The sequence below is a fragment of the Dromaius novaehollandiae genome, chromosome 3, assembly GCF_036370855.1.
Source record: "Dromaius novaehollandiae isolate bDroNov1 chromosome 3, bDroNov1.hap1, whole genome shotgun sequence".
In the NCBI taxonomy this organism is placed as follows: domain Eukaryota; kingdom Metazoa; phylum Chordata; class Aves; order Casuariiformes; family Dromaiidae; genus Dromaius; species Dromaius novaehollandiae.
Genome location: NC_088100.1, coordinates 112,097,933 through 112,123,979, shown reverse-complemented (window position 1 = coordinate 112,123,979; position 26,047 = coordinate 112,097,933). Strand labels below are relative to the sequence as shown.

Below are 26,047 nucleotides of genomic sequence, written 5' to 3'. Positions count from 1 at the left end.
GAAGCTCTAGGTGACAGGTAACTGCATTGACTTGCTCAACAGTTGTGAAAAGCCCCAGATAACAGTGGTCCAGATTGGCAGATGGTCCAGATTTGCTCAGCTGATAGCCAAACCTGGTCACCAATAGAAAGAACTGCAACTAGGTGATGCCATTTGTCCACTTGCCTCTTATAGGCAATTTTGGCTGTGTCCAACTGTGTTATAAGTTGGGCGTGGACTTGTTGGAGCTGTGCAAGGAGATCACCAGCTGCAGGCACATGCGAGGCAGCCAGTGTGGCTGGATGATTACAGGAGGGGACACTAAAGTTAGTGAAGAATGGCATCTGCAGTGTGAATACATGAGTGTTGCTGCTTTAAGCAAACTCTGCCAGTGGGAGAAGGGCAAGTTCTCGTGGAGGAAGTTGTTGTAACACTGGAGATACTGTTCCAGAGCGTGAGTCACTTTCTTGGTCTTTCTGTTGGTCTGGAGTTGGTGAGAGGAGAAGAGGCAGGTTTGTACACAGAGTAGACCCATGAGCTCCTTCCAAACTCTGGCTGTGAACTTGGACCCCAACTGGTATTGATGCTGTCTGGGAGGCCATGGCATCAGAAAACATGCTGTAGAAAGAACTGGGCAGTCTGTGGGGCTGTGGGCAACTTCCTAAGGGGGACAAAGTGAGCCATTTTAGTGAACAGGTCCACAAACACTGGCATGGCTGTGTTTTCAAGCAAGAGGGCAGTTCTGCTATGAAACTGAGGGACATGAACTGCTATGCCTGGTGAGGGGTGGGGAGGGGCTGCAAGAGACCCTGTGATCTCTGTCGAGGTCTTTCGGTGTAAGCGCAGGTTTCACAGGCCCGGATGTACCAGTCACATCTGTTCTTACTGTGGGCCACCACTAGGCCTGGATAACCAGGTACTATGTCTTCCAGCGGCCCCATTTTTGGCCCCTGTGGCGCTCAGCTCAGGGCTGAAGATGGCCTGAACTACCTGTCGGGGAGCAGTGAGGGCTGGATGCTCCACAAGGGAAGGTGAGCTGTGAGCAAAGCATGATAATAAGGCAGGTGCGAGCAGTGGCCTCACCAGCAAGGAGCCAGCATGCAGAGTGGCAAGTTGAGTCAGGATCAGGGCCAGAGACAGTGGTCAGGGTCAGACACAGGCTAGCGATCACTTGACAAGTAATGGGGTAGGTCCAAGGTAAGGCCAGGAAGTTGTGCTGGCGGGTCTGGGTTAGACTTGTGGAGGCAGAAGGCTGGGCGCAGATCTAGCTGCTGCACAGCTGTCGTGTAAGACAGGCAGGGGGCCAGCAGTAAAGCCTAAAAGGGAGATGTGCCCTGAGCCCTGACATCCGGCAGGATCCTGGTTCTAATACCGGTGTTTCTTTCCTCTTTCTGCAGGTGGTGAAACGCCTTCCCAAAACTCGATCAGGGAAGATCATGAGAAGGCTGCTCAGGAAAGTGGTTGCTGAACAGTCAAGTGACATGGGAGATACCACCACACTCGATGATCCAAGCGTCATCACGGAGATACTGGATGCTTACCAGAAATACAAAAAGGAGAAGAGTTCTTCCTAGTGGGCAGCTCTGGAATCTCTGTCCTCTGGAAATATGGAGGGTCTCAAATAACCAGGCAAACAGCATGTTTTTTTTCTTGCTGTTTTTTGCAAAACTCTGTTCCCTTCTAGAAGAACAAGATCTTCTTTTGCACAACATCACTTGAGATGTCCTGAGCTAGGAGCAATCTGCAGTCTTGCATAATCAATTTGCTGTAACTGAGCTCCCTTTTGTTGCTTTTAGGCCTGATGTAGAACAGCTGTTGGGGTTTCTGTTGGCTACGATGAAATTAAGAGTAGCTGAAGGAAAGTGAAGATATTAATGTTTCTCATTTTAATGTTCCTGTATAGGGAAAGGTTTTATACAATACTTTTGCTGTTTTAAAAGCAGCCCTGGAATACAATTCTTCAATGTTTCCTTCAGTTTGGATATCCAAGTTCAAGTAGTTGTACTTAACTGCAACTCTGGTGCCTTTTCAGCAATGGTGGATATTCCAGTAGGTATTTCACATGTGCTAACGGGAAATGAGAAGGGCATGGCTAATCTGATTTGGTAATTCTCTCTTTTTGTTACCCAGTTCTTCCGATACCTCCTTGGGCTTCCCTTGCAAGGACTTGTTTGCCCAAGATGGTGAACCTGTGTCCTTTCCTGTCCCACCTGGGCAACCCGGTACTGGCAGTTGGAGCTACAAGACTGAGCCTTTCCCTAGAGTCCCTCCACGTCCTCAGCGCATTGCCAGTTGCGTAGGAGGGATCCAGTCACAAGTGTTTTTATTCTGACTTGAGAAACTAAGATCATCAGCTGAGTTTTTAAAGTGACCATGCTCTTCCCCACTGGTGATGCCAGCTGGGTCAATGCTGTCCCACTGTCGTTCACTTTCGCAGATCAGGTGAGGCAACCTACAACTAGTAGGTCTCTGTTATTGGTTGATAGTTTATGTAGGTGCCTTCATTTCTTGGAGCCCCTGTGAAAAGGGGACAATGTTTGCTTTGCTGTCTCTCAGAGGAGGTTTGAGAAACAAATTCGTAAAGTGCTCAAGAGGGGTTTGAAGTGGAGGGAGATTTGGAGCAGGGAGATTCTGTCTCCCTCTTGCTGTAGTGCTGGAGAGTTCATGGTGACGGTCTGAACTGTGTGATTTGTGACCAAACAATAGTTAAAGCAATGGTTATTTTAGCCCACTTCCAAATGGCTTGTAGTCTTGTTTGCCCCAACAGAGACAGGCACTCTAGGGTGGAGACAGGTTGGTTCTTCTCTCAGAAGTTCTGTCTTAATGCTATTGTTTCAAGTTGTACTCTACCATGTCTGTCCCTTTCATATGCCACCAAGCTGATGTTCCAAAGAGCTAACTGCCACGGGAGTACCTGCAAATCCCATAATCCACAGAAAACAAGGAGAAAGCAAATCCTTTTAGGTGTCTTCTAGAAATTGATGGTAGTATTCTTGACCAGCAACCTCAGGATAACAGGGGACTGTTGTAACAAAATAGTCCTCGTCTTTCAGATGCTTTCAAAATTGCAACAGATATATTCAGTGTTTCATTTCTGGAGTCTTTTGTGTTTTATCATGGACAAGTTTTGACTGAAGTGCTACTTATTGTTGGGCTGTTTAAAGAATTCAGTAGTAGGTCTCCTCTATTAGGTCACCGATGGTCATGAAAAGACCTGTAGTTACTAAGTGCCTTTGAGACTTCTGCAACTCTGTCAAATTGGATTAAAGTTGGTTGAGGGGTTCAGATTGGTTGGAGAGGCCACAAAGAGCATGCCAGGAAGGCAGGGTAGCGTTAGGAGGAGGCTGAATCCCGCAGTCTGATACGTGCAAGGCTGCAGCAGCACCATGCCCCCAGGTCCAGCCAGTAGCAAGGCTGAGTATGTATTCCTACTAGGCATATACACAAAAACACATGTATACAACACATGTATACATATAAACACGGCTGGCCACACAGATCAACACAGACAGGCACACACAGCACCTCTCTGGCTGATCAGGATGAAGGTCCGTTAGTGAGAAATATATACATATATATGATGTGGATCTCTTGAGTAGCTGGGCTTAGACATTCAGGCTATATAGTAGCTGTCCCCTGGATCCCCTGTCTCCCCAGTGGCTGGCACCTGGACATATGAGCCCCTGAGACTTACAGCCCCACTCCAGCTGCTGCCTCCCCTCACTCACAAGTGCATGCAGAGAGATACACACACATGTTGGGATCCCCCAGTTGTTGGGCTTTGACACTCAGTCTACCCAGTAGCTGGTCCTTGATCCTCATTCTTCCCAGATGCCTCACCCCTAGACACACACACAGACACACACACACACACGCACTCAAACGGATCTCACTTGACTCCCCTGGTCCCTCCAGGAACCAACTCCTCTTGTGCCCCTTCGAGACGTACACATAGATGTGGCTCCCAGGCCTACTGGCCAGCTAGTGTGGCTGGGTATTTGCTAGCAATCACACACCAACTTACATACCCTCACAGACTCCAGTTACCGGCATCACAGACACAGGTGCCTTCTGACTGTGATCCTACTCCAGTTGCTGGCACTTAGACCTCCACACACACATGCACACAGAAGAGAGAGATCCTCACCCAGGAAAATAGTTAGAAATGGAGTTTAAAGAGAAGATAGGCCAAACTGCACTGATCAAGTGCATAGCATGGGTCAGACCAACATACTGACCAACAACCTGTTTTACAGCTGGTGGGTCTCTTTTATCCCCTTATCCCTCAATTTTCCTGTGCTCGTTCCTCCCCAAACCACATTGATCACTCCCTTTCCCCTGCCTTTGGTTCCTCTCCTAAACATCCCATAGTAAGTTCTGTGCAATCCTGAAATGCTCTTTCCCTCCACTCCATAATGTGTCCCCCTCCAAGCAGTGACTTCCCTCACTCTGTGAGGCGATGGGGAGAGATGCTCCTGGTGACTCACCATGACGGGTGCCACCCCAGCCCATGGGGCTCAGGGTATTACTCGAATCCCCCCACCTGTCATTGTTCCTCTGCGCTCCTTTTTATCACATAACCTAACAAGTAGAGGATTCCTCTCCTCTTCCCGGATGTAAAAGCTCAAGGTATACACCAGCACAGGTGTGGTACTGATCCTGGGAGTGTGTGCCCTGAGGGCTAAGACAGAACTTCATCTTAACCTGCCCAAGACAGGTGACTGCTAACCACTGCTCCAGCACTGTGGCTGGAGTCACTGAGTCCAGCTTTGAAGTTCTGCCTCTGTCTTATTATTATCTCAGCTGATGATCATTTTAGTTCCGTGGAGCTGTGTGATTTGGCCCACGAGACCTCTGAGTAATTGGCAGAATAGCCAACTTTTGCTGTACTTTTACAGGGGTGGCTTACTGCTGAATTCAGGTGGAACAGCACTGCTTTTCCAGTGGGACTGTGTACGGGAGGGACAGTCTGTATCCCTAACTGGAGATGGGGGAAGGAATTGGCTAACTGACACTGAAGGATGGGGAGGGGAGTGGTGAGGTTTTTGGCCAGCAGAGATTCTGGTGCAGAATGGGGAAGCAAGCTGCTCGCAGTACAATGTACTCTCAAAGACAGGTGTGTTGTCTCAGATCCCAGAGTTCCTGTGTATATGCTAGCTGCATTTGTTGGGGTTTTTAATTAATTAATTTAAATTTTCTGGATAATACAGTTGAGAAGATCACGTTTCCTTAAAATTCCCATCCTTCTGATTGTAGTCCATTCTGCTCAGAGTAAATAGAGACCCTATGGACCTTCGTGGGAAGTCCCAGATCAGGATTTGATAGAGTTGACAGGGAGTTAATATTTCAGGAGACAGTCACAACATATATCCTCTATTGCCATTACAAAAGAAAAAGCCTTCCCCCTTAAGTGATTTTTCAAGAGGGAAGCAGCCAGGAGCTTATGCTTTAAACAGAAAAAATAGACTCCTTTGTTTAAACAAGTTGTCTCTGTACAATCTGAAAAACAGTGTGGAGGAGGAAAGATGACCTTTGAACAAGACTGCACAGTTTACTTTTAGTCAAGAGAGCATTCGCTATATTATGGTTATAGAATTTCCCTATCTTGTCAACCTCAAGTTTCCCATGCTAAGTCGTGACCCTATAAATGCTGTCATGGACCAATAGTTGAATTCCCTTGAACTACTTGGAGACTACCATGGGAGGAATAATGTGCAGCTTTGGTGTTTGCCGTACCAAGACATTCATCATATAATTCATCTGCTCAGGGAAAAAGGGAGATTTGTGTGCTCCCATGCCTGCATCTGTGTTGCCTCAGCATGCATGGACTTAGGGACCATAGCTGCCAAGGAGGTTACAGACTGGCCATTTTACAGCAGCAGCCCAGTCAAATTCACGGCCGTGCAGGCTACAGTGTGGACAGACTGCAGTTGCAAACAAGCCTCAAAGTGTGAACTTGTGAAGCCTCTCAAGCACCTCTGCTAAAATTGCCTGTCACCAGCATGTGCAAGGGTGCCACGTGGCATCCAGACAACATGATGGCCACGCTCTGTTTCTTCCTTGTGAGTTTCCTGAGCTGAGGTGTGGTCCTGGGGGTGCCCACCAGCTTGGAGCCCTCCCAGGGTGTTCAGGGAGAGCACATTGTCTCTGCTGGAGCACTGCTGTGGTGCCTGTGTGGCATTCTGCAGTGCATGGCTCCTGCTGGGCAGACTCAGCCCCCAGCTTGCCTTGTAAAATGGCACTTTTGTGAGTGTGGCTGCATCGGTCAGTTCCTCTAATAGCACCCTGCTGCTGGTGAAAACAGAGCTAGACAGAGGCTTGGAACTGGCACTTCTCGCTAAAAGAAAAGTATTGCGCTTTACTGCATAGGATGCTCATAGAAGACTTTGCCAGACATCAAATTTTCCAGAGAAAATCTGCCTCAGAACTCTCCCTTTCTTCTTTTTCCCTGTGACCTCTGCTAACTGCAGTGGTTGCATCTTCAGTGTGAGCCTGAGGTGAATTTTCTCCAGGGCGTCATAATCATCAGCACTGCTGCATGTGACAGTGCTTTCTGCTTTGCGTGTAACTGTCTCATGTTCCCCCAGGCTTAGAGGATTGGGAAAGGGTCACTCAGAGAGTGGTTCAGCCTGCAGGATTGGGACTGATGGTCTTAGTTCTTAAAATGCTCGGGAGGAGGTAGTTTGTAAAAGACCCTGGGCCTGCTGCCTTTTGAGCTGATCTTCACTAATCAGTGAGGAAGATAAAAGATATATGGAAGAGTTTACAGTGGCATTGTGGAACAAATTTGGGGATAGTTGCTTCAATCTGAAAAGCAGATCTGTTGGACTATTCTAAACCTTTTTGTGTCCAAGATTAATGTGTGGATAATTTGCCAGATTGCATTTGTAGCTTCATCAAAAGAGATCCATAGTTGGTTTTACATGCTGCAATTTGTTATAAAGGGCAAACAGAAATCCTTAGTAAGGGAAGCAATTTCTGCCAGGGATGACGGTGTGTCTATTGTGGCAGAATCTAGTTGTTATAAAACCTTACCATGCCTCTGCAATCTGCACTTGTTTTGTTCTCCCACTTGGTTGTGCTGGGGAGACCAGATCATGGTGCCTTTTCTTCCACTGGAGACACAGACCTTGATTTTCTTAATTTTAGGAAAGGAAAGTCCCTCTTTGTAGAGATGAGGGTTGTGTTGTACGCATTAATGCTAAGCATTTAATTTCATTTTGCTTTCTTGTAATCATGCTTTAAACACTTTTATTGTCCTTTACCAAAATCAGTTTCTTCAATGATTTGTGTATTCAGATTTTCATTAAAAGAAATCTCTTTCTCTGTGTGATGGGTTGGTTTTGCATCATAGGCATCTCACCCTCCATCCCTTAAAGGCTTGGTGTTTTTTCAGTTCCTCAGACTTGCTTAAATGCCTTTCCTGATTATTTTGATTTGTCAATACAGACCAAACAAAAGCAAAGAAGTTTGTGAGGATAAGATGAGCCAGCTGTGGTCCAAATGCCTGTGCTAAAATTGCTCAGTGTTACTTTGCAACTTTTCCCTAAACAGTAACTCAGGGGGAATGAGCTGCTTCCAGAAAACTTCCACTGCAAAACATGTTAAAAAGTGGAAGAATTAGTGGTCCCATTTCAGTCAGCTGCATGTCTAGTTTGAATCCTGAGGTCCCAGGGCTCTCCTCTCATTGACTTGTGTGTTAAAAACAGAGAACAATTAATGGGAACAGTTAATTATCATTAATTAATTTGGACAGTTCAGCGACTAAGCTCCTTGTTTTGTCCTATTTGGATGCACACCCTGCACTAATGGAAGAGGGATGAAAACAGGGTGCCTGGGGGGAAGATGAGACATGGTGTTACATAGCAAGTGTGTGTGTAGCTGTCCCAGAGCTCAACAGATCAGAGTGAGAAGGAATTTGTTTCCAGGTGCCAGGGATTATTTGTAAATGCTAGTAACATCCTCTGCAGAGGCCTTGTCTATTAAGGAGTAAGGCAGATTGTGTTTCTCCCCCTGTGTATCCCACATGGATAACACTATGGCTGCAGGGATGGATATTGAACATCCTTGTTAGCTGCTACTCCAGTTACATCCAGCAGCTGTTCCTGGGAAGCTTCCAATGCCACTCTTAGTTCCTGTGATGTTCTAGCAAGGGTTGCCTAGAACTAAAAGCCATGAAAGGACTAGAAAGGCGGTTCCCCATCTCCTCACTCTGTATTTTGCTGCTGCAGCTGTGCTAATGATTTATTTACTGACAATTTCTTGGTAAAACAGAGACTCTGTTTTCTAGCCTAACACAAGTGCATTCAGGGCCTATCTGTAACTAGTTACAGCCACAATAACTGATTTCAGTAACAAGTTTCTGTTTTTAAACTAAGCCTGAACAGATCATTATTTTTCAGCTTGAAAACTGATAATTCTGTACAGGAAATTGTCTTTTGGCTGAGTCTGGAGGTGCAGCATGTTTCTCATGGCAGTGAAGCTAGCCCTGGTCTGTCCTGGATTTGGGGATGTAAGTATATGTAGCTTACTGGAACGGTTACTTTTCTGGGGCAGAACTGGTCAGATATACAAAATTACAAGCCTAAGAGCATTGGTAATGAATGATCTGCAGCAGTAGCTTTTTCACACTTGCTTCTATTCCTCGGCACCAGGTGTGTTTCTGTCTGGACTCCCTTCTTCTGCAGTGACGAGCTTAGTTTGGCTTTTTGGTCTCTGTTGAGACTAAGAGAGAGTGGAAAGCCCAGTGCTTTCAGAGCCCACCTGGAATGTGGAAGACTGAATCCAATTTCTTCTTCTGCCTGAGTGACATTGGGGCTGCTGCTTGACTCTTCTGTGCTTCAGTCCCCCCCCACCCCAGGGAATGGCAATAGCCTCACAGAGTGGTTGGGAAGAGAAAAGTTTCACATGTTGTAGAATACTGTTAGCAGGATCCTGAGGTGGGACATTTGTTCAAGCAGGTGGATGCCTTTCAGGAACAGGACCACTGAGCTCTCTTGCAGCTACTGGGCCTGTAGCCTGAATTCAACCTAAACAGAGGGAAGACTTCCCCCCCCCCCCCAACTTTTTCTGGCCACATCCCCTTTATGTGCAATACCTGCATGTTTTAGTACTAAGCATGATGCCAAATGGCCTTTTCTATTCCTTGGGAAAATGCAGCTAAGGGCAGTCCCCTTTTCCAGCCCTTGCCTGTTGATCTCCACTTGTTAAACACTGTTTTTGTGGTGTTAAAGCTGTGGCCCTGATACTGGCTCTGGCACACAGGGTCCTTCCTGCAGTGATGACACTGCTCCTGAGTAAGGCAAAGAAGTTGGAAAATATTAGCACTTCATATTACCCATACATTTTTAAAAGAGAAAGAGAGGGACAAAGGTGCTGTTCTGGGAGCTCCTAGACTAACAAAGACGGGCCCTTAGTGATGGGAGGCTTGGGTGTCTTTGGAGAGCTGGATCCCCCTCTCATGTCTGGATTAAATAATTGAATGAGTTTGGTAGTTGCTGAGGGGGATAGGCAGACACAAAAAGGGGCCTGGCATAACTTTGGTTTCCAAAGAAGAAGCCAGCCTATGCCCTCTGCTTTTGGCAGCCAGTCATCTCTTCCTGCAGCCCTTACAGAAGCTTTCAGACCTGCTCATGGTTTTGGAGCTGGAAGTGACGTTACAGTTAAAATGTGAGAGAGAAGCATTCAGCTTTGTCAACTTGCATTCCTTTAACTCTGGCCTCCTTGGAGCCTGCAAGGGTTTTGCTATTAAGATCCCAGAGCTCTTTATACTTCACTCTGCCTTCCTCTTCCATCACAGCCAATTACCCAGTCATATCTGAGAAAAATCATTTAATCCTGTCTATGAAGTTTCCTAGTGCCATCTTGTGGATAAAACAGCCCTTCCAAGAGCTCTGGGGATTGTTACTGAAAAATTGGCAGTGATATGCTGACTGCTGGGTCCCAAGAATAGGATCATTATGCTAAAGCTATTTACTAAAGATGGCAGATCAATACACCAAAAAGATACGAGTGCAGCAATGGAGCTGTCCGTGGGAGCACAAACATTGCCCTCATGGTTATCAAGTGCAGCAGAGCTGACCTAGGATCAGGAGTAGGTACTGAAGACCTCAAGGATGCATCAGTAAAGTTTGCTGAGATCTCTGTGTTGGGATAATAACTATTAATATTTATTGTTTGTCTGATGGGGCACTGCAAGAGCCTCCCTGTGGGGTTACTGCTGCTCATTGCTGATGAACGAACCAGATGTGTCCTATGGCTCCAGACCATTGAGGACTGATTTCCCAGAGGGTTTTAGCAAGGTAGAATGTGTCAAGCAGTCTGAATACAGGGTGAATCCAAGTTGTGTGATGGTATGATATGAGCAGCACAAGCTAAGGAAGATTGGCAGCTGAGACGGTGGTGGTTTGATCTGTTATCTAGGACATTCCTTGGGTATAACAGGCAGGAGACGTCCAGGGTCACCAGAGGCTTTGCAACTGCTGCCATGGTGCTAAGCACCAACACAAGTGTCTTTTAAGTGCTCCAGTCCCTGAGCATGAACACGTTTCTAGGGCATGTAGGGCCACCAGGGTGCAACTGACTCCGGCAAATGCTGTACCAGAACCATTTCCGGAGGAGCTGACATGGCTGGTGCAGCGGCCATGTAGCACACCTCATTGGAGGGCTGAGGTCTGCCCTTCACCCCAACGCACAGCAGGACAGCGGCGAGCAGGGGTCTGGGTGAATGCAGCCACTACACAGGCCCTGTTGCAGGTGTGAATGACAGCGGCAGAGCCAGGCCGCGGCGGCAGGCGGGCAGCAAAACCGGCTGCCGCTACGCCCCTACAGGATGGAATGGCGGCTGCCCGTGGGGCGGCGCTGCGTGCGCGCGGCGGTTAGGGCGGGGCCAGTGGCGGGGGTAGGGCGGGGCGCGTGTGCGTGCGCGTGGCGGGGGTTGGGCGGGGCGGTGCCGGGCGCGAGGGGCGGGCGGCGGCGGTTGGGGCGGGGCCGGGCGCGAGGGGCGGGCGGCGGCGGCGGGCGGCGGCGGCGGCGGGTTCGGGCAGCATGAATGAGGCCGAGGGCCTGCGGCAGCGGCGCCCGCTCCGCCCGCAGGTGATCACTGAGGACAGTCCGGCGCAGGAGGCTAAAGAGGGCAGGTGGGCCCTAGCCAGGCTGCTCGGGCGGGGAAGGAGGAGGGGGGAGGAAAGGGCTGAACTGAGAGGTGGGTTAGTGCAGGGCTGGGCTGGGGGGTGGGATGGGATGTGTTGGGGGGAGGCCGGCCTGGGCTGTGAGGTGACAACTCGACCTGGCCTGAGGGAAATCTGGCTGTGAACCCCGGGTTGGAATGGGAGTGGCTCATCCGGCCTGGCCTGACCTGACCTGTTCTGTCCTGATATGAGGGAGGCTTTGGTCTGCCACCAGTGTGCTATGAGGGGATGTTCTGGGTTAGTGAAGGTGGAAGTGACTAGTTGACTGACCCAAGGCTGAGCTGGCTTTTGCTGGGCCTGTGGAGAGTGAGGCCATTCATTTCTTTCTTGTGTTTTGTGGCTGCTTGGCTCCTCACTGGGTGTTTTTCTCCACAGTGTTCTTGCCTTGGGGCAAAGTGGCTAACAGAGGTGCCATTTTGCTTTAAACCTGCTGCGTGGCCTGCACACGTGGTTCTGTCTTTCTGCAGGAAGAGCTTATAACTGAACAATGCTTTAACCTGTGCCTGGGGGTTTTGTAGTTGGTCTGTCTAAATACAGTTTATCTCCTGCTGGTCAAGATATATCAGTATTGTGGCCTGTACAGACTTACTGTGGATGTGATTAAGTCCTGTATAACTCTGGGTAGTCTGTTTGTATTTAGCTGTGGTTTGAAGAGTAGTTGGCATCTATCTAAAACAAAATAACCTTAATATGTAGCTAGGTTAAAGAAGATCCTATTTCCAGTTCTCTGTTTAAGAGTTTCATGCAAAATTGGCTTCACTAGAACTTCAGGCAATGACTATGATGTTGTGTTGCTGTTTCCTTTGCTTACCACTGAATAGAGTGGTTGATGACTTGCAATAGATGGTGAACCAAAGCAGTGCGTTTCTTCCTATCTGAGTACCTTGCAGATTCTCCTCCCTGCCCTTCAGGGTCATCAGAATGAGACGGTTGCTTTTGACTGTGTATGGTGCCCTGTAGGGTAATCCACTTTTGCATACATAGCTCTGCTTTTGAAGGAGGGCACGAGCATGTCTCCGTTTCTTCTTCCTGTTTTCATGTGAAGTGTTTCCCCTTCCCTTGGTAACTTTGCTCAACATGACCCTACCAATTTTTTTTTTTTTCTGTTTTGATAATTTCCCCTGTCCTTCCTTGATGCTGCCTGACCAGGGGTGTGGCAACAAGATCTAGTTGTATGGCTTGGGCTCCAGCAATGATCCAGAGAATCCACACATCCTGTTCCTTTAAGACTGTTCTGCATGAGACCAGAGGCAGTACTTCTGGAGGCTGCCCCTTTTCTGGCTAGGTGCTGAAGGAGGAACCAGCCCCTCTCTCTCACTTGCCCCAAATACTCATTTCCAAATATTGGGGAGGGGGGGAGGGAAGGAAGGGGTGTTGACTACTTGCTATGGTGATCCATAGGATGTTCTTCCCAGCATACTCTCTGCCTTCAAGAACTGGTGCAACAACCTCTCTTTTTAGTTCATAGTGACAACTAAGTTACTGCTCTAATAGCTGGTAAATTATACCCTGAGATTTACGGCTGGAGTCCATTTGGAACTAATAGTCAGAGACACAATTAGCTAAGGGTTTCCGTTTTGCTTATCAGTGTTGATAAACTGTAACTCCAGTGATTCCTTCTGTTGATGAGAGTCAGTAACCTATAATTGTCTGTATTCTTCTATTTTGGACATGTCTTGTTTGCTTTTTGTAAGGTTTCTGAGCAGTGTTCCCCACCCCTACCTTGATTTCAGCAATGTCCTAAGTAGGTCTTGCAGTTTACAGTCAGCTTCCTAGCAGTCACCTTGCCACTACCTGGAGTTCTGCGTTGCAGCTTGTGATGGCCCACAGGATACCATGCAGAGCTGATGTGGGGAGAGTGGAGCAGGCCTCTGCCCTAATGCACTCCACCCCTAAGAGGCCCCCATCTGTTGCCAGAAAATAGGGGCTGACAGCAGTTATGCCATTGGGAAAGAGCTGTGATGGATTATGAATATTCCAACTCCTCTATCTTTTACATGGAAATAGAGCCCAGGTCCATCCTTCCTGTTCCAGTTGCTAATCCCAAAAGTTACTTTGAGGTTGATAATCAGCACTACATGTACATGTCATCAGCTCCCCAGTTGTTGTGGTATTTGTGCTCTGGGCAGTAGTACATATTTTCCACTATCTGGATGAGTTGCTGATCAAGGACAACATGGTGGAAATGGTGCAAGGATTAACGCAGAACCATCAGGCATTGTTTGTGTGTAATTTGATTTAATTGATATGACAGGGAGACTGCCTGGCTGTGCCACTGGCTGTGGATGTTTCAGAGTAGCTAAAGTTGTGGGAGCTGCTTTTCCAGTTCAAGACTAGGAGTTGTTGAGCTTGGTGCTGTGCTCTTCTCTGTAGAAGCCTGGCTGATACCTCCAAACTTATTGAGAACAAAATCTGTTTATCTCCTGTGAAAGAACAATTTTTGCTTTTTTTGTTCTATGTTTTGATGGGTAAAAAAAAAAAATTCTTAATTTCTTCTTCTTGCTGGGCCTTGAGTTGCAAGCCAATGTTCATTAAATTAAGGAAGCATTGGTTGAATTTACTATAGCGTTTGTTTTAGTTGCTTTAATTTCGTCTTGATCCAAAATCCATGCCTAGTTATTTCTGCTTTTTGAAAAATTCTGAAAGATCTTGGTTTAATTTTGTGCTAAAATGGAAACCACTGTCAAAACTTAAATTCAAGTAAAAAACCTCAAATTCTTGTTTTTCAGTCAGCTGTAACTTGTAATCTGCATGAAACCAGCATGTGCACAGTGCGCTGCCTCATATGATACTATTATGCTGAGACTGGAAAAATATCCCTTACTCTTATGCTAACTGTATGTTAGAGTGGACCTTAAAAATCATTTGAGATGGTGACTGGGCAAAAGTATTTCTGGTTTCTTTTGTAAAGAAAACAGGATATAAAAGGATTTTAAAAAATATTAACATGCTAAGCTGTTTTTAAGAAATAATCTTATTTCTTGTTTGTGTTTGGCAGTACTTACAGTGGCAAGGTGTTTCGCGTGACCTTCTTGACTTTGGCTGTGTCCCTAATTATTCCCCTGCTTGGAGCAATTGTTCTACTAGATTGTCCTATAGACCCCCAGCCTATAAGGTAAAGTGTTACTTTGTTTTGAAGTCAATGTTATTGAAGTTACACTTCTTGAATGTATTCTGCTTTTTCCAGCAAACAAGACTTAAGCCTGTGTAAAGTGATTCTAATTGGATTGAGGAAATCGGGAAGTGATTGTAATATTATCTGTCACCATGGCTTGCTTTGCATATGCAGTTTCTGAGCCATCTTGTGCAGTTGTTTCAGTGCTGATCAATGAAGGAGCTGAATTATTTTCTAAATTAATGATCAAAGAAAGTGATTTTCTGCTGTCCAAGCTGTCAGTGGAGTTTGTGGTTTACTTGCATGTGCTCTTGCCTTCTGTGAGACGAGAACTGCCTTCGCACTAGGGACCCAGCTGTACTCTTGCTGTTATATTTCTGTCCAAGAGAGACTTCATTCAAAGCCTGAAATTGAAACAAATAACCTGACTAGGTCAATTTGGCATTTTGAACTAGCTGAACTTTATGGAGGTGTTACATTTAAATGCAGATCTCTTCAAGCAAGTGCTACTAGGTAATTTCTGCCCTGTCTTAATTCTTAAACATCTGAATCTGTATCATATGTGGAATATAACAGTGAATAAGCTACCTGACAAGATGTGAGCTGTGTTGGAAGAAGCTGTGTGTGAAACATTCTCTGCTAGCTTAGGGTGTAGTCAGGCTTCCTAGGTTTTCAGGCATTTTGGAGAAAGTGAAAATGCCCAGTCTGCTAATATTTTTGATCAGCTCAGTAACTGTTTAATAAAAAGGAAGAACACTGTAAATATCTGAAAGAAACTGTTAGTGTGGTAGAGTGTTACTCTACCACATTAAGTCTTGCCAGTAGGCTCTTAGACGTAAGCTGCCTGGTTGCAAATCTTAATGAAATGCTTTCTACTGTGATTTAGTTTTTTTTTTTTAAAAAAAAGAAAATCCCTGAAATATATTGCAGCTAAATAGAAATTCTGAAAGCAAACAGGATATTTCTAAAAAGCTTTTCCTAATATATGGTCCAGAGTAACTGTATTCCGCATGCCTGCATTTCTTAGTTTAAGACCCATTTACAAGGTCAGGAGAATTATTCTTCCTTTCCTAATCACTGGCTTATTTTGCTGTATGTTCTTAACCAGTTTGTTAGCTTCACTGCCAGAAATGCTTCCAATCTGTATGATAGATGAGATGATTCTATGTGATGCTTAGAAAGTGTTTTGAAACAATTCAAGGAGATAGATGCTGTTTAAAGCAATCCCTTCAGTGAAAGAACATACAGAAACTTTGTTCACCAATAGTGATGTTAATCCTCCATGCCACTGGAAATGATGTTCTACTAAAATAAAGAAAACAAAGAATAAGACTATGAAACTCCACATGAAATTCCTGAAACTCTGGTTTATTCCAAGTTTATTCTGTAGAAGCCTATCTTCACAGAATGGTTGAGGTTGGAAGGGACCTCTGGAGATCATCTGGTTCAACCCCCTCTGCTCAAGCAGGGTTACCTGGACCACGTTGCCCAGGACCCTGTCCAGATGGCTTTTGAAGATCTCCGAGGAAGGAGACTCCACAAACTCTCTGGACAACCTGTTTCAGTGCTCAGGCACCCTCACAGTAAAGAAACTTTTCCTTCTCCTCAGACAGAGCTTCTTGCATTTCCATTTGTGCCCGTTGCCTCTAGTCCTATCGCTGAGCACCACTGAAAATAGCCTTGCCCCATCCTCTTTACACCCTCCCTTCAGATACTTATACACATTGATAAGATCCCTTGTCAGTCTTCTCTTCTCCAGGCTGAACAGTCCCAGGTCTCTCAGTCTTTCCTTATGTGAGAGATGCTCCAGTCCCTACATCATCTTAGTAGCCCTCTGCTGGACTCGCTCCAGTCTGTTCATGTACCGCTTGTGCTGGGGAGCCCAGAACTGGACACAGTACTCCAGTACTCACAGTGCTTCCAGATGTGGAAGCTGTGTAGACATTACCTTCCCCACTTTTTAGGTCTGTAGTTGGTTAGAAATCCAGTTGACTTCAACCTGGCTACTTATGTGAATAAGGGCGTGCAGGATTGAGCCTTATTTTGTTGTTTTTTAGATTTCATTTCAAATCTCTATGGTTATGTACAACTTATTCCTTTGAGGTGGTCTTTCTCCATGGGAATGAATTCAGGTCATCAGAATACGTATTTTGATATGGTATGAAAGCGTGTGTCCCAGTGCTCAAACACTATTGTAACACTGTTTTCACTAATTGTACATTATTTAGTACTTAAATGATTTTTTTTCTTTGATCAAAGTATTATATGGTGTCAGTTTTTGCTGTATTGTAAAATTATAGGCTTTTAAATTTCAAAACTGTTTGTTTAGAAACTTGCAAATATATCTGATATATCTAGGAAAAACATTCTGATACAAACAGCTCATTCAACTGAGTTAAAAGTAGTTATTTTTGTGTACTGACAATGCTGAAATCCTTTGCCCTTGTGTAAGGGCAATGAACTGAGAATGTGTTGTTGGACTTAAAGCTGTGTAGACTTCCAGATGTGTCCCAGGAATATGTGATTGCAACTTCTGTTTTCTGAGCAGCAGAATCAGAAATTTATGATTCTTGATGAACAAAGTCCAGTTTTCAGTTTGTGGCCTGTGGTTTCTCTTTTGAAATACGCTGCGTGGAAAGCATAGATCAGGCTTGCAGGAGTTGGCAAACTAGGGAAAAGCAGTTGTCCGACTTGTTTCTCAAGAGCGTTTGCAAATTTGTGTGAAAAGTCATGAGATCTGTGTTCTGCTCTGCAGTTTGAAAGAACCTCCCATTCTGACGGGTGTGCTAGAGCCCAATATCAAGTTACGAAAAGCTGAGCGGTTATGGGAAGGTCAGCTTGTTGGACCAGAATCCATTGTCAATATTGATGGTAAGCACTGACCAAATAAGCTTTTAGAAAGTGTCTTTAAATGTTGCTATGTTGATAAGGGTTTGATCAGCAATATATTCCTTGGATAACAATCTCTGGAAGCTTTTTTCAATATGTGAATATAAAAATAACTGGGTTGTGCATGCTGGCTGCTACATACTGTTTTTTCTCCCCTTTCCCAAGTGTAAATTTTTCTTCAAGATTAAAAATCCATGTCTTTCAGGGTAAGGAAAAAAAAAGGCACTAGTAATGGAGTCACATTTTTGCATGTGGAGGAATTTATTCCATTTTTCATTTGTCTAGCTGTCAACTGGGAATTAATGTTTACTTGCCCTTCTAATGCCTCCTGCCACTGAAGGAGCCAAGTTTTCTGGTGTTGACTTTTATTTATGTGACAGCAAAAATTCTCAAGTTGATAGATAGCAAGTTTAAATTTTAGTGCTGTTTCATGCGTTACAGGTGCTATTGTATCCATCTCTCTTAGGGCATGTATGTTTCCTCACCAAATCACAAACCATGCCTCCTCGGAGCCATTTCCTAATGAGGTGACTAGACTTGTAATGGCATGACACCCACTTAGTAGGAAACCAGCTTTGTGCCGGTGTGGTTCCTTGTGCTCCTGAAGGGATAAGATTGGGAACTACCCTTGATGCAAGTCCTTTATTGTTTTAATGGAGAAAGGAAAGAGTGTGGGAGTGGCAAGTGAGGCCCTCATTGCAACATCCTTCAATGCAAGAGCTGCACAGTAGCCATACCCTTTATTTTGCTTCTACTGTATCTTTTAATGAACCAGTAAAATATTTAAAATGATTTTATTTTACCTCAGCAAGAAAATGCTCTGTAAATTCCTTCCTTCCTCAGATTACTTTTTTTTCTTTTTTTTTTTTTTTTGGTTGCCTCTCTTTGCATTATGCTAAAGTGATTACTTGGAACCTCTAATGTTGTCAGTCTTGTCAGAAACTCCTTAAGGAAACCTTCCCATGAGGCCCAGCTCTCCTATGGGTGAAATAATCAATGCAATTGGAAATAGCTTTAAAGGAGGTAGAAATCTTTTTGAATGTTGAAGTCGTCTTATCCCTTTTTAAAGTGTAATTAGCAGGCTTAAAATTTCAAACAGTTACACTGGAGATGGAAAAATCTAAGCAACAGGCTCTGCTAATCCAATAGTCCTTCACTGGCCATTCGATTTGGATGTGTGGAAGTTTGCAGATGCTGTTTGTATTCAGTGAATCTGTCCCATGCTATCATATGAATTGGCATAAATACATTAATTGAGCAATGCTTTTGGTTTGGGTGACTGCTAGATTGCTTTGGTTCTTGTAACTCTTCTGCAGGACAGTTACAGTACGGACAACAGCAATTTAAACCTCTTCAGTAATGTTCAGCAACCTTTGGGAACCTGCACAAGAATGAAGTTTTATTTAGTGAGTCACTTTTTGAAGAACGGTGTAGCCACCAGATGGGAAAGGGAGGGTCAGATATGGGCATAGAGAGACACTCAAGGCATGTGAGGGGTTAAACAAAGTAGATTTAATGAAGGACTTGTACTCCAAACTGCACAGGGAGCCCTGGGAACCGTGTGAAGGCGTTGCTGATGGGAGATTGCTGGATGGACAGGTTGGATGCTTAGGCAGGACTCAGTTTATGTATCCTAAGGGTCCCTTTTATTTACTGTAGCTATTTCCTTATCTTGACTATGCTAAGCTTGAGTAGTTTACGGCTGAGAAGCAGCGAGACATTGCTGACAAAACTGAATATGTGTATCTGGCCCTGACTGGTTTTTGTCAGAGTGTAGAGAGCGCACTCCAGGCCTGCTATCTCATACTCTGCCGCTCTGCCAGTCACCTGACTCTTCTCCAGATCTGCAAGTGTTTTCTCCACAAGTGGTAAGATGGACACAGGGCCTGATCATACTCTGCTATGATGCAGAAATCTGCCTGCAAGGATCAATCCAATTACGAGCCATTAAATGGTTATCATCATCTTTAACTGAAGATTGGGGCTACTTATACATGGGTAAAAAGCTTCTTGTCCCTCCGCTAACTCTTAAGGCTCGAATCCTTCCTCTTTTTGAGCTGGTGAAAATCTAACTGAATGCTTTATTTGCCTTGATTCTCTTCCCCTTTGCTTTTTATTTTTTTGACACAACTGAAGAGGAAGACTTTGTTACTTTACTTATCTTAAACATGAATTCTACTTCATGCTAACATTTGTATCATGTAAAAGGATGTTTTCCACTGCAATTTTATGATCAAGCTGATCCCACCAATTGCCTTTGCAGGTGTGCTATTTACAGGGACAGCTGATGGAAAGATTCTAAAAATTGAAGATGGGGAAATACAGACAATAGCCAGAATTGGCCGTGGTCCCTGTGGTAAGTGATAGTGAACATGGCATACCTGAAAATGTCTGGATCAGGACTTGTGTTGCTGAAGTTATTATTCTGTCTGGGTTGCTTATGCAAATGCATATATTACTCTGTAGAGATTTGTAACAAATATAAAGATTTCTATGAATCAAGTATGAATGGAAATATGTGTATAAGCACCAGCAGGAATAGCGGAACAAAGGGTTAAAAGAATGGCTGGTATTGATAACGAAGGACATTATTCCCAGCAATAAAATTGAGGAATGTGTTTGTCATGACTACAAGGTCTACGTCCTGATAGGAAACAGGATGCAATCTTAACATCAGGAAGACGACAAGGTGGCATTATATCACAAATAACATTCCTTTTCCTGTTAGCCCCTCCAGAAAAAAAACACATATCCTAAATAACGAAAAATGGGCAGCAGACCTGGCCTAATACTTATGGAAGCTGAAGTCAGCAAGATTCTGAAGAGAAGGGGCACCCCATAACAACTGGGGACTCCTGTGAGATATAAAAGATCTGTCCAAAAGTAGTTTGTCATTGCCTTTCAGGAAGAATGCCAGAAATGCAACAAAGCTATGACAACTGGTGAACTCAGGTCTGCTGGTGCACACAAGTAATCCTGGCCAGACCATTTGGATGTATTTGGTGCTTCTGAGAGTGAGAGTCAATGAAACCTATGAGATAGTTGATTTTACCTACTCAAGCTTATTTAGAGATTTTGTAAATATTCTTTTTTTATAGAAGGGGAGGGTGATTTCTTCTATTGCAGTTGAATTTTGTTATGCTAATTTCACTTCACCTCTACCTGTAAGTACTAGGAGGGTTTGTGGTGGCTGCACTTGCTTTAGCAGAGACCTTCCACTGGTCATGGTTTTTCTGTATTTTTCACTGCTAAATTACAATTACTTGTTGCTGAAGTCCACACCTCTTCATGAAAAAACTTATTTGCTTTGTGTAATGAACTTTCTGGAAGTGAATGAGAACAACTGGTAGTGGCATGTTTATTAATGGAGCAATTTCTATGGGGAAGCTTAAGATTGGCAACCTCACTCTGAGATGTCTGGTTGGTGTTTGTTGTGGCTTTGTGTTTATGGGTTTTTTTGGGTGATGTAGAAGTCTGTGTTTTAGCGACAGAAGAACTGTAGGCCTGTACTGGTGGCATATTAGACTGTAACCTGGGGCTCTTGCTGTCTTTATTTAGCTTGCATTAACATGCTTGGCATTTTAGCTATGTATTTTTATGTAGCTGTTCGCATGATTAGGCTAAAAATTGATTTGGAAGCACTCTCTTTGTTGCCTAACAGATAGGAGAGCCTTGGCTGTGACTGCAAATGAAGTCTGCTGCCACCTGATACAAAGGTGGACTTTCAGGGACTGGTTAGGCACACATGCAGGTGGGGTGAATACAGTGCATCACCTCTCCACTGCTTATTGCCACTGGGCTTGCTAGTGTTGCAGTCTACAGATGTTCTGAAGTTCTTGATTCTTCAAGCCTCAAATGGACCTGAATAACCTAGGTTTGCAGTAATCCACTTCCTTTTTGTAATCTCATGAAGTAGTCTTCAGTGCCTGTCTTGAAGACTTGCTTCGTCAGAGCATTAGACACTTCTAGGAAGTGAAAGAGTGTGTGTGTGTGTGTGTGTGTGTGTGTAAAAATCCAGACTTTTAAAGCAAAACTGATTCTTTCTGTGAAGAAGCATCAAAATCGAATTTTCTTTCATTCAGCCCTGTTTAGGGCAGTTGTTGGCTGGTTACCAGCTTGGCAAATGATAGGATAAACCCCATCTTTTGACCAGTCTAGAGACATCTGTTTTGCTTATGCCTAGGAAAATAAAAATGGTTTCTTTATGTGTGTGTACACACATGTGCATTGCTGGCTGTGCTCTTGTTAAGCTGAAGTTTAACCTTTGTGGATGGCCTGATGCCTGTATTTATTCGTATTTGGAAAACCATTTTTCAATTGTTTTCTAAGGAACCCGGGAAGATGAGCCAACTTGTGGAAGACCACTTGGCATCAGAGTGGGGCCAAATAACACCCTTTTTGTGGCAGATGCTTATTATGGACTCTATGAAATTAATCCTGACACAGGTATGACTTTACCACTCAGCAGTTCTCTTCCACTGACCAGTCTGGGCTCCATTTGGAGTTCTGCCAGATACTGTAGGCATAGGAAAGCTTGCCTTCTCCAGAAAGTGGTTTGGAGCTGTCAAGATGAAATATGCCATGCAGGAACTTTGTATTTATTTTCTTATAGCAATCACTTCCTCTGTGTATCTGTTTTGACCAGAATTACCAATTGCTTATCTTCTGGTGGCATATGCTTTAAATTTTCGAAGTTTGTACCTCAGGATCCATAAATAAAGCTCTGTGTAGCTGTTTTAGTTCTCTTAAAGGAGAAAAAATAATATTGCTATTACATAAACTTTTTGCAGTGTTTGCTGTACTTCTGTTTCTGCCTTGATCTTGCTGTGTGGTAGTGAAGAGCTTTTATTCACCTTCTATGGATTGGGGTTACAGGGGAATTAAGGGTGTAGTTTGTGGCTCAAGTGATCAAATGGTTTGCTCCTGATGAGAAAGGCCCTGTTGTTTCCTGCTCTTCATTGTCTCTGAGCCAGATACCAGCTTTAGGAGCTGTGGTGTTAGAAAACTACTGTTTTTCTCTTTTTTCTTCTTCCTTGTAGGGTTAACTTTAGGACAGTTTTGATCTCCAAGTTGGCTCCATGTGGGGAGAGGGAGGCTGGCCAGAATTCCAGTTCTCATTTAATGGAAAGGCTTAGACTCTGCAGCTTTGGAAGGATGTGATCAAGGTCTCCCCTTTTAACAGTAAACTGCTGTCAGATTAGCTCTGTCATGTCAGGAGCAAACAAATGCTATGCACAAGGATGATTTTAATAGTTTTTAAGTTATCTTTAAAGGCTTGGTTCTGATAATTTAATATCTGGTGATATGCAGAGTGTGACAGTGCAGTTCAGTGAACCTGCTGATGCTGAATTCTTGCTGATGGTTTAATGTTTAGAAAGTATTCCTCTTTGTTCCTGCAAACTGACGGGGAAAGATGGAGTAGCGATTGGCTTGCCTGATTCCTTCTACAATGTTGGGGCTCAAGTGTGTACTTGGTTTAAAATGAGCTTTAGAAACTTAATCTGGCACTTCTTAATAGGAAACTTCTTTTACTGTTTCAGCTCTTAGGAAGAGTATTTTCTCCTGGTTGTTTTCTACCAGTGTTGAGTACTTGCCCCACAACCCAAATCCTTATTACTTAACAGATGCAAAAATGGAAAAATTGTGAAGTGCTTGCTAATTTTGTGTTAATATTTAACTTCAAAGTATTTAACTTCCAAAGCAGGGCACACGAAAGCTTGTCCGGTGGGTTTTTTCTGTCATTTTTTGTTGTCTCTTTGTAACCAGGTGAAACAAAAATGCTTGTCTCGACAAAAATGCTAATTGAAGGTCAGAAGTTGTCTTTTGTGAATGATCTTACAGTGACCCAGGATGGGAGGAAAATCTACTTTACTGACTCCAGCAGCAAATGGCAAAGGCGGGACTACTTATTCTTGATTATGGAAGGCACAGATGATGGGCGGCAAGTATCTGTTCCAAAAGACATTTAATTTGTTGTAAGCTCAGCAGTATGAGTGGACTTGGCCACTTGCTGGTCTCCATGTTCTTCTTTTTGAAAACCACCTGTGCAAACATTGTACTGCCGGCGAAATAAAGTAGATTCCTCTCTTTCCTTTAAGAAGACTTTCATGGAATATCCTTTTAAAAGTAAAAGTGTTAGCCTTATAGTTATGAATCCCTCATAAATGCTGCCTATCTTAATTGGCCTAATATATTTCTCCTGTGTTCATAAATAAATGTTTCATGGCTATTCTGCCTTTTTAACTTAGGTCAAGCTGGTGTCAGAGGAGGGAAAATACCCAGAGAATGAAACCAAGATGAGTAAATATTTGTTTTCACTCACAAACATGTATAATGTTCTCTTGTTAGCTTGCTCGAATACGACACAGTAACAAAAGAGGTGAAAGTCTTAATGGTGGGGCTGCAGTTTCCTAATGGAGTCCAGCTCTCTCCAGCAGAAGATTTTGTCCTGGTGCAGGAAACAACCATGGCTAGAATCAGGAGGTGAGTGTGACTTTGAAACTGTTACTACCCCTGCCACCCCTCATTTTTCTACTTAAATTTTTTTTTTCCTATTCTTTATTTTTTCCCCAATGAATTCCTTTTGGGACTTGTGTTTGTCACTTACTGCTTGAGTGAAGATGTTTTAATACTGCTATTTATAACTTTCAGGTATTATGTGTCTGGGCTGATGAAAGGTGGAGCAGATATGTTTGTTGAGAATATGCCTGGTTTTCCAGACAATATCAGATTAAGCAGCTCTGGAGGATATTGGGTAGCTATGTCAGCTGTCCGACCTAATCCTGGATTTTCTATGTTGGATTTCTTGTCTGAAAAGCCGTGGATTAAAAGGATGATATTTAAGGTAACCCTCTTCTCCCTGTGCCTCTTCTCCCTCCTCTCCCCCCCACCCCCCCAGAGGAAGAAAAAGAAGAAAAAAACCTTCACATTTAGTATAGGAATGGAAACCATAAATATTTGTCCTGTTTCCTCCTCTTCACAGGAAGCTTTCTGGGTTTTTTTTTGTATGCTATGATTAAGTGTTATTGTCTCTAGTTAGAACATTCTCTGTATGTTCGAAGATAGTTCAAATAACACTAGTTTCTCTGATTAGCAGGTAGCCATCTCTTAAGCTGCTTTCCATTGTCATATCAGAAAAGAAAGAGGGGTTATCTTTGCCCTAGTCGTGCAGCAACAGAGGGTCTGCGTTTGAAGATATGAAGGCTCCACCTTTGTATGTGAAATGCCTAAGCTACTTATTGCCAGGCGTTTGGAGAGTGTTTGGGAAGTCTGACCTGTTTGTTTGGCCACCCTAGGCATCCTTTATTAGCCAATTTTGGAAACAATGTGTGTGTTATGTATAGTGCTAGGTGAAACTTTTGTTCTGATCCAGTGTACCTGTTCTTATATCATAGCCCATTTAAGATGAGGAGGAGCAAGAATAATATACTTTGTAAGGGTTATCTGATCCTCAAGAATTTGAATGGTGCTTCTTGAACAATGCGAAGACTTGAATCTGAAAGGTTTATGTTCTCAAAAAAAAAAAAAAGTCAAAAACAGCATTTATAATCGAAGACCTACTTCAGCTACATGAACTCTCAGCTGTTATATGATGTTTCTTTAAAACCTGGTCTCTCTTCTGGTGCAGCAAGGGAGCCTTAACAGTAATGCTATGGAGAGCTGAGCATGATGTCTGCTGTTTGGCACCAGCTGTGCCAGAAAAAGCTGATGTCTCCTGCATCAGAGTGAACATCCTTTCAGCCCAGTCCTGGAGTACATTTCTATTGATGATTTTTTTGAAGTTGGCTTCAGATGTTTATTTGTTAAGCCTGTGTAATAGTGTTTTACTCAAAATGCTTACTTGTCATCTTAGCTGTTTCCTCCAGGGAATGTGGAATGATCTTTGTGTAAGTGTCTGAGGTCTAATCATATCTGTTAATTTACTTTCCTTTTTTTTTTTCTTTTCCTTTTAGCTGCTGAGTCAGGAAACTCTGACCAAGTTTGTGCCCAAGTATAGCCTTGTTATTGAACTTAGCGAGACAGGATCCTACAGAAGAAGCTTTCATGATCCCAATGGAGTGACGGTACCTTACGTTAGCGAGGCACATGAACACAATGGATATCTCTATCTGGGCTCCTTCCGGTCTCCCTTTATTTGTAGACTTAATCTTCAGCATGTTTAATTGTCCACCTATGATGAAGTGCCACTGTCCTTCAATACTCCAGAGGTACAAAGGAAGCATGTGCTTGAGGCAATGTGTGACCAAGGAGGGAAAAGTGAAGACAGTCAGTCAATATATGCAGTAGCACTGTTCTGTTGCCATGGAAGAATATGAACAGCTTGCTGTTATTTGTAGTCTTCCTTGGTTTGGTTTGGCTGCTCCTGCTTTGGAATTAGCATGCATAATATTAATGCCTGAGAAATATGTTAGGGATCTTTGGATGGTTAAATGCTCCTTGAATAAAAGCCATTGCTTTTCCTCCCCCATCCCTGTTTGGAGCTATCTTAAACAAACATAAGTCACCTTTAATGCAACTGTATGTCTTATTACACTGGAAAGGTCATTGGATTAATGATGTATCATTTGGATTGAAGAGATGTTTTGCATTTGTTGCTTTCTGTTTTAGAACCCACTCTGTAGGAGTGATGACAGTGCATGTTCTAGTGTCATACTACGGTGCTGTGGTAGAGGTAGCAACATCCAGAGCATGACTAGAAATCTAGTTGTACCACCCAAGTTTCTTCAATTCCAGCCTGTGTAATCAACATCTGAAACTACACTTGACTGTTAATCAACATGCAGAATCTAATTTGATCATTGTGTGTGGAGTTCTGTTTCTTTATAGCATTATGCTCAGATAATGAGTGAAAGTTGCATTTTATGTGGTATTGAAG

The 26,047-nt window shown here is 43.8% G+C and overlaps 2 protein-coding genes across 3 annotated transcripts in view; both read left to right on the top strand.

Annotated features, from left to right (window-relative positions):
- The window catches only part of ACSS1 (acyl-CoA synthetase short chain family member 1), a 43,143-nt gene extending 35,834 nt beyond the window's left edge, over nucleotides 1–7,309 (top strand). Inside the window, exon 14 of the mRNA XM_026104227.2 lies at nucleotides 1,377–7,309. Within this exon, the coding sequence (XP_025960012.2) occupies nucleotides 1,377–1,553 (177 nt within the window). The 3' untranslated portion in view covers nucleotides 1,554–7,309. The remainder of the gene's footprint in view (nucleotides 1–1,376) is intronic.
- A 3,633-nt stretch (nucleotides 7,310–10,942) lies between these two features.
- Nucleotides 10,943–25,967, top strand: APMAP (adipocyte plasma membrane associated protein). 2 transcript variants are annotated; one of them, XM_026104189.2, is made up of 9 exons: nucleotides 10,943–11,073; nucleotides 14,167–14,283; nucleotides 17,039–17,154; nucleotides 19,436–19,528; nucleotides 21,502–21,618; nucleotides 22,939–23,113; nucleotides 23,521–23,655; nucleotides 23,824–24,016; nucleotides 25,125–25,967. In XM_026104189.2, the coding sequence occupies exons 1-9, from the start codon at nucleotides 11,030–11,032 to the stop codon at nucleotides 25,332–25,334; spliced, it is 1,200 nt and encodes a 399-aa protein (XP_025959974.1). In that variant the 5' UTR covers nucleotides 10,943–11,029; the 3' UTR covers nucleotides 25,335–25,967. The 2 variants fall into 2 exon arrangements, with proteins under 2 accessions (XP_025959974.1, XP_025959973.1); XM_026104188.2 differs by having other exon boundaries at nucleotides 10,951–11,117.
- The last annotated feature ends 80 nt before the right edge of the window (nucleotides 25,968–26,047 follow it).

Excerpts from the sequence above, each read along its gene's own strand:
- APMAP (XM_026104188.2), top strand. The coding sequence starts at position 11,026 with ATGAATGAGGCCGAGGGCCTGCGGCAGCGGCGCCCGCTCCGCCCGCAG. Across the intron at positions 11,118-14,166 it reads CAGGAGGCTAAAGAGGGCAG|TACTTACAGTGGCAAGGTGT; the intron begins GTGGGCCCTAGC and ends TGTGTTTGGCAG. Across the intron at positions 14,284-17,038 it reads ATAGACCCCCAGCCTATAAG|TTTGAAAGAACCTCCCATTC; the intron begins GTAAAGTGTTAC and ends TCTGCTCTGCAG.